The following is a 7874-nucleotide window of genomic DNA, read 5'->3' as shown; positions in this document are numbered from 1 at the left end:
TAAATCCAAAATTAGGGGAAAAAATCCCAAAATTGGGGTGGAAAAATCCCAAAATTGGGGGGGGAAAAAATCCCAAAATTGGAGAAAAAAAATCCCAAAACTGGGGGGAAAAAAATCCCAAAATTGGGGGGAAAAAAAATCCCAAAATTGGGGGAGAAAAAAAATCCCAAAATTGGGGTGAGGGAAATTCCAAAACTGTGGAGGAAAAAATCCCAAAATTGGGGAAAAATCCCAAAATCGGGGGTGGAAAAAATCTCAAATTGGAGAAAAAAAATCCCAAAATTAGGGTGGGGGAAATTCCATAAGTGGGGGAGAAAAATCCCAAAAGTGGGGGAGAAAAATCCCAAAATTGGAGAAAAAAATCCCAAAATTGGGGGAAAAATCCCAAAATCGGGGGTGGAAAAAATCTCAAAATTGGAGAAAAAAAAATCCCAAAATTAGGGTGGGGGAAATTCCATAAGTGGGGGAGAAAAATCCCAAAAGTGGGGGAGAAAAATCCCAAAATTGGGAGAGAAAATCCCAAAATTGGAGAAAAAAAATCCCAAAATTGGGGGGAGAAAAAAAATCCCAAAATTGGGGTGAGGGAAATTCTAAAACTGTGGAGGAAAAAATCCCAAAATTGGGGGGGAAAAATCCCAAAATTGGGGGAGAAAATCCCAAAATTGGGGGGGGGAAACCCCAAAATTGGGGGGGAAAAATCCCAAAATTGGGGGAGAAAAATCCCAAAATTGGGGGAAAAAATCCCAAAATTGGGAGAAAAAAAATCCCAAAATTGGGGAGAAAAATCCCAAAATTGGGGGGAAAAATCCCAAAATTGGGGGTGGAAAAAATCTCAAAATTGGAGAAAAAAAATCCCAAAATTGGGGAGGAGAAATCCCAAAACTGGGGGGAAAAATCCCAAAATCGGGGGTGGAAAAAATCTCAAAATTGGAGAAAAAAAATCCCAAAATTGGGGTGGGGGAAATTCCATAAGTGGGGGAGAAAAATCCCAAAACTGGGGATGGAAAAATCCCAAATTGGAGAAAAAAAATCCCAAAATTGGGGGAGAAAAAAATCCCAAATTGGGGTGAGGGAAATTCTAAAACTGTGGAGGAAAAATCCCAAAATTGGAGGAAAAAAATCCCAAAATTGGGGGTGGAAAAAATCTCAAAATTGGAGAAAAAAAATCCCAAATTGGGGGTGGAAAAAATCTCAAAATTGGAGAAAAAAAATCCCAAAATTGGGGTGGAAAAAATCTCAAAATTGGGGGGAGAAAAATCCCAAAATTTGGGGGAAAATCCCAAAATTGGGAGAGAAAAATCCAAAATTGGAGAAAAAAAATCCCAAAATCGGGGGGAAAAATCCCAGAATTGGAGAAAAAAAATCCCAAAAATGGGGGGGGGGGGGGGAAATCCTAAATTGGAGAAAAAAAATCCCAAAACTGGGGGGGAAAATCCAAAATTGGGGGTGGAAAAAATCTCAAAATTGGGGGGGGGAAATCCTAAAGTTGGGGGGGAAATCCCAAAATTGGGAGAGAAAAATCCCAAAATTGGAGAAAAAAAATCCCAAAATTGGGGTGAGGGAAATTCCAAAACTGTGGGAGGAAAAATCCCAAAATTGGGGGAAAAATCCCAAAATTGGGGGAAAAAAATCCCAAAATTGGGGTGGAAAAAAATCCTAAAATTGGGGGAAAAAATCCCAAAATTGGGGGTGGAAAATCCCAAAATTGGGGGTGGAAAAATCCCAAAATTGGGGGGGAAAAATCCCAAAATTGGAGAAAAAAATCCCAAAACTGGGGGGAAAAAAATCCCAAAATTGGGGGGAAAAAAATCCCAAAATTGGGGAAAAAAATCCCAAAATTGGGGGGAAAAAAATCCCAAAATTGGGGAGAAAAATCCCAAAATTGGGGGGAAAAAAATCCAAAATTGGGGGAGAAAAATCCCCAAACGGGGTGGAAAAAAATCCTAAAATTGGGGGGGTCCCCAGAAAGAATGGAGGAAAACTCATGGTGGGGGTCCCCCAAAAAATGACAGGGGAGGGTCCCCCAAAATCCAGGGGGGTCCCCAGAATGGGGTGGGGGTCCCCAAACCCAGGGGGGTCCCCAAAAAGAAAGGGGGGGTCCCCAAAAAAGGAGAATCCCAAAAAAAGAATCCCTAAAAAAAAGGGGTCTCCAAGAGAAATGGGGGAAAATTCATGGGGGGGGTCCCCAAAAAATGACAGGGGAGGGTCCCCCAAAATCCAGGGGGGTCCCCAGAATGGGGTGGGGGTCCCCCAAACCCAGGGGGGTCCCCAAATTGCGTTTTTTTGGCAGTTGCTGGTGCAGCGAGGCCCCGATGGGAAAGCGCAGCTGGTGCTGCTGGACCACGGCCTGTACGAGACCCTGAGCGAGAGGTGAGGGCACCCCAAAATCGGGGGCACCCCAAAAAACACCGGGGACCCCAAAAAACACCGGGGGACCCCAGAAAACACCGGGGGACCCCAAAAAACACCGGGGGGACCCCAGAAAAACACGGGGGGATCCCAAAATTCATCGGGGGACCCCAAAAACACGGGGGACCCCAAAAAACACGGGGGGGACCCCAAAAACACCGGGGGGACCCCAAAAAACACGGGGGGATCCCAAAATTCATCGGGGACCCCAAAAAACACGGGGGGACCTCAAAACACACGGGGGGGACCCCAAAATTCATCGGGGAGACCCAAAAAACACCGGGGGGACCCCAAAATTCCCGGGGGACCCCAAAATTCCCGAGGGACCCCAAAATTCCCAGAGGGACCCGAAAACCACGGGGGAAATCCCAGAATGGGGGAATCCCCAAAAAATTGGGAGGGGGACCCCAAAAAATCCCAGGGGACCCCAAAATCGGGGGGGACCCCAAAATCGGGGGACCCCAAAATACTCGAGGGGACCCCAAAATACCCGGGGGGGAAGTCCCAAACCAAGGGGGAAATCCCAGAATGGGGGAATCCCCCAAAAAATTGGGGGGGGGGAACCCCAAAAAACACGGGAGGACCCAAAACTCTCAGGGGAACCCCAAATCCAGGAGGGGACCCCAAAACACCCGGAGGGGACCCCAAAATTCCAGGGGGGGAAACTCCAAAACTCCAGAGGGACCCCAAAACCAAGGGGGAAATCCCAGAATGGGGGAATCCCCAAAAATTGGGAGGGGGGACCCCAAAACCGGGAGGGGGGACCCCAGAAAACCTGGGGGGACCCCAAAACTCCCAAGAGGAACCCAAAACACTCAGGGGGGACCCCAAAATTCCCCGAAGGGGAAAATCCCAAAAACTCCCAGAGGGACCCCAAAACCAAGAGGGGAATCCCAAAAAAATGAGGGGGGGGGAAAGAACCAAAAAAGGGGGTAACCCCCAAAAAAAGGGGGGGGGATCCCAAAAAAAGGGGGGATCCCTAAAAAGGGGGGAGGATCCCAAAATTGGGGGTCCCAAAAAAGGGGGGAATCCCCAAAAAAATGGGAGATCCCAAAAAAAGGGATAATTCCAAAATTGGGGGTCCCCAAAAAAGCGGGGGGGGGGGGGGGGGTCCCCAAAAAATGGGGAGAGGTCTCAAAAAAAGGGGGGGGGAATCCCAAAAAAAGGGGGGGATCCCCAAAAAAGGGGAGTCCTAAAAAGGTGGGGGGGGGTCCCCAAAAAGTGGGAGAAAATCCCAAAAAATGGGGGGAGGACCCCAAAAAATGGGGGGGAAACCCCAAAAAAAGGGGGGGTCCCAAAAAGGGGGGAGATCCCAAAAAAGAGGGGGGGGGGGTCCCAAAAAAAGAGGGTGGTCCCCAAAACCAGGGGGAGAACTCAGCAAGGATTGAGTGTGGGGGGGGTTCCCAAATTCCGGGGGGGGTCCCCAAATTCCAGGGGGGGTCCCCAAAAGTTTTGGGGGTCCCCAAAATCCCCCTGTGTGTCGTCCCCCCCCGCAGGGAGCGGGTGTCGCTGTGCGGGCTCTGGAGAGCGATCGTGCTGCGGGACCACGGCGGGATGAGAGACAGGGCGGCCGAACTCGGGGTGCAGGGTGAGGGGGGACCCCAAAAATGGGGATGGGACCCCGAAAATGGGGGATGAGAGACAGGGCGGCTGAAACTCGGGGTGCAGGGTGAGGGGGGACCCCAAAAATGGGGATGGGACCCCGAAAATGGGGATGAGAGACAGGGCGGCCGAACTCGGGGTGCAGGGTGAGGGGGGACCCCAAAAATGGGGATGGGACCCCGAAAATGGGACCCCAAAAATGGGGATGAGAGACAGGGCGGCTGAACTCGGGGTGCAGGGTGAGGGGGGACCCCAAAAATGGGGAATGGGACCCCAAAAATGGGGATGGGACCCCAAAAATGGGGATGAGAGACAGGGCGGCAGAACTCGGGGTGCAGGGGTGAGGGCACCCCAAAAACGGACCCCAAACATGGGGATGGGACCCCGAAAATGGGACCCCAAAAATGGGGGATGAGAGACAGGGCGGCTGAACTCGGGGTGCAGGGTGAGGGGGGACCCCAAAAATGGGGAACGGGACCCAAAAATGGGACCCCAAAAATGGGGATGGGACCCCAAACATGGGAATGGGACCCCAAAAATGGGACCCCAAAAATGGGGATGAGAGACAGGGCGGCCGAACTCGGGGTGCAGGGTGAGAGGGGACCCCAAAAATGGGGATGGGACCCCAAACATGGGGATGAGAGACAGGGCGGCAGAACTCGGGGTGCAGGGTGAGGGGGGACCCCAAAAATGGGAATGGGACCCCAAAAATGGGACCCCAAAAATGGGGATGAGACCCCAAAAATGGGACTCCAAAAATGGGGAGAGGGACCCCAAAAATGGGAAATGGGACCCCAAAAATGGGGCCCTAAAATTGGGGAAGGGACCCCAAAAATGGGACCCCAAAAATGGGGATGAGAGACAGGGCGGCTGAACTCGGGGTGCAGGGTGAGGGGGGACCCCAAAAATGGACCCCAAACATGGGATGGGACCCCGAAAATGGGACCCCAAAAATGGGGATGGGACCCCCAAAAATGGACCCCAAAAATGGGAATGGGACCTAAAAATGGGGAATGGGACCCCAAACATGGGACCCAAACATGGGAATGGGGACCCCGAAAATGGGACCCAAAAATGGGGATGAGAGACAGGGCGGCTGAACTCGGGGTGCAGGGTGAGGGGGGACCCCAAAAATGGGGAGAGGGACCCCGAAAAATGGGGATGGGACCCCAAAAATGGGGAGAGGGACCCAAAAATGGGACCCCAAAATCCGGGGGGGGACCCCAAAAATGGGGTGGGGGGGGATGGGAAAGCCCCCAAATCCAGGTGTGGGCGGGAGGGGGAACCCCAAAATTTGGGGGGGTTGGGGAGGACCCCAAATTCCCGGTGGCCCTTGGGGGTCACCTGAGAGTTACCTGGGGTTACCTGGGTCACCTGGGGTCACCTGGGGATTATCTGGGGTCACCTGTGCTTACCTGTTCTCACCTGTTCCCAGACTATTTCCTACTCTCAGAGATGCTGATGCAGCTCTGGGTACCTGGAGTTACCTGGGGTTACCTGGGAGTTACCTGGGGGTCACCTGGAGTTACCTGGGGGTTACCTGGGAATGACCTGGGGTCACCTGGAGTTACCTGGGGGTTACCTGGGGAATGACCTGGGGGTCACCTGGAGTTACCTGGGGGTTACCTGGGGGTCACCTGGAGTTACCTGGGGGTCACCTGGAGTTACCTGGGGGTTACCTGAGGGTTCCCTGGGCGTTACCTGCGCTTACCTGTTCTCACCTGTTCCCAGACTATTTCCTACTCTCAGAGATGCTGATGCAGCTCTGGGTACCTGGAGTTACCTGAGGGTTACCTGGGAATGACCTGGGGGTCACCTGGGAGTTACCTGGGGGTTACCTGAGGGTTCCCTGGGCGTTACCTGCGCTTACCTGTTCTCACCTGTTCCGCAGATTATTTCCTCTTCTCGGAGATGCTGATGCAGCGCCCTCTGGGCCGCCGCTCGCAGCTGCTGGGCCCTCAGGGAGCTCACCTGGGCGGGGGTCACACACCTGCAGGGCTCACCTGAGGGTCACCTGAGCGCGGAGGAGCGGGGGGTTACATGCAGAGCAATGGCGGCGCAGCGATTCCCGCACATCGTGCAGGTGCTGCGGGCGCTGCCCCGCCCCCTCCTGCTCGTCTTCCGCAACATCAACACCGTGAGGAGCGTGCACGGCGCCCTGGGGGGCACCTGCCGACAGATACGGCATCAATGGCCCGCAGGTGAGACCGTGTGTAGTGTCACACAGGTGTGTGTGTGTGTCATACAGGTGTGTGTGTGTGTGTGTGATACAGGTGTGGTGTGTCACACAGGTGTGTGTGTGTGTGTGACACAGGTGTGTGTGTGTGTGTGTGTGTGACAGGTGTGTGTGTGTGTGTCATACAGGTGTGTGTGTGCGTGTGTGACAGGTGTGTGGGTGTGTGTGTCACACAGGTGTGTGTGTGTGTCACCCAGGTGTGTGTGTGTGTCACACAGGTGATGTGTGTGTGACACAGGTGTGTGGTGTGTGTGTGTCACAGGTGTGTGTGTGTGTGTGTCACACAGGTGGTGTGTGTGACACAGGTGTGTGTGTGTCACACAGGTGTGTGTGTGTCACACAGGTGTGTGTGTGTGTCCACACAGGTGTGTGTGTGTGTGGTCACACAGGTGGTGTGTGTGTGTCACAGGTGTGTGTGTGTGTCACACAGGTGTGTGTGTGTCACACAGGTGTGTGTGTGTGTCACACAGGTGTGTGTGTGTGTCACACAGGTGTGTGCCATACAGGTGTTGCCAGGTGTGTGTGTCCAATCTCAGGTGTCCACATTGTCCACCTCACTCTGAGGGCTCCTTGTGCCAGGTACGGCCTCACAGGTGAAGCCCACAGGTGTGACCAAATGTGTTGACAGGTGTGTGCCAGGTGTGCACAGGTGTGCTCAGGTGTGCTCAGGTGAGCTCTGGCTATCCCTGGCCAGGATTTGGGTGGTTTGGGGATGCCCAGGTGAGTTTTTGAGAGGATGGGGGGAGGGGTGTTGGGACAGCCAGGTGAGCTCCAGGTGAGCCCCAGGTGAGCCCGCCCCTCCCACCACAGCGCCGTGCGCAGCTGGAGCCGCCTCCGGGGGGGGGTCCCGGGGGGGTCCCTGAGGCAGCGGCTGCACCTGGGCTGGGAGAGCCTCAAATTCGAGCTGGCCCTCAGGTAAGGGGGGCACAGGTGAGGGGGGAGGGGCTCAGGTGTGGGGGAAGGGCTCAGGTGAGGGGCTGAGGTATGGGGGAGGGGCTCAGGTGTGTCTGTAATCCCCCAGATGTGCCCCTCCCCCAGGTGTGTCTGTGACCCCCCCCCTCCAGGTGTGCCCCCTCCCCCCAGGTGAGCTCACCTGTCCCCAGGTGTGTCTGTGACCCCCCTCAGGTGCGCCCCTCCCCCCAGGTGAGCTCACCTGTCCCCTCCCCCCAGGCTGGAGTGGCTGCGTTTCCGTTTGGCCGAGGCCGCGCTGCGGCTGCTGAGCCGCTGGGGGGCGCTGCCCCTCGGGGAACACCTGCGGCAGGTGCTGCGAGCCTGAGGGGGGCGCCAGAGAAACCGGAAGTGCCAGAAACCCCCGGAACCACACACCCCCCCCCCCCCCCCCCCCCCCCCCCAAAAATAAAACCGGCTGGGAACACCTGGATCCACCTGAGCAACAGCTGGGTCCACCTGAGCAACAGCTGGGTACACCTGAGCAACAGCTGGAAATACCTGAGAACAGCTGGATACACCTGAGCAACAGCTGGGTACACCTGAGCAACAGCTGGATCCACCTGAGAACAGCTGGATACACCTGAGCAACAGCTGGGTACACCTGAGCAACAGCTGGGTACACCTGAGAACAGCTGGATACACCTGAGCAACAGCTGGGTACACCTGAGCAACAGCT

General features: G+C 54.6%; 1 protein-coding gene across 1 annotated transcript; it reads left to right on the top strand.

Annotated features, from left to right (window-relative positions):
- Window positions 1-2290: 2290 nt before the first annotated feature.
- On the top strand, window positions 2291-6018 carry LOC148219450 (putative aarF domain-containing protein kinase 5; the record flags this gene model as incomplete). Its single annotated transcript, XM_088157579.1, has 3 exons — window positions 2291-2370; window positions 3906-3997; window positions 5903-6018. Coding segments are annotated over 3 exons (288 nt in total), but the record flags the coding sequence as incomplete, so codon positions are not given.
- Between the last annotated feature and the right edge of the window lie 1856 nt (window positions 6019-7874).

This window comes from Sturnus vulgaris, unplaced genomic scaffold (assembly GCF_052056855.1).
Source record: "Sturnus vulgaris isolate bStuVul1 unplaced genomic scaffold, bStuVul1.hap1 Scaffold_1136, whole genome shotgun sequence".
In the NCBI taxonomy this organism is placed as follows: Eukaryota; Metazoa; Chordata; class Aves; order Passeriformes; family Sturnidae; genus Sturnus; species Sturnus vulgaris.
The sequence above is the reverse complement of the archived record's forward strand: the minus strand, read 5'-3'. Positions and strand labels throughout refer to the sequence as shown.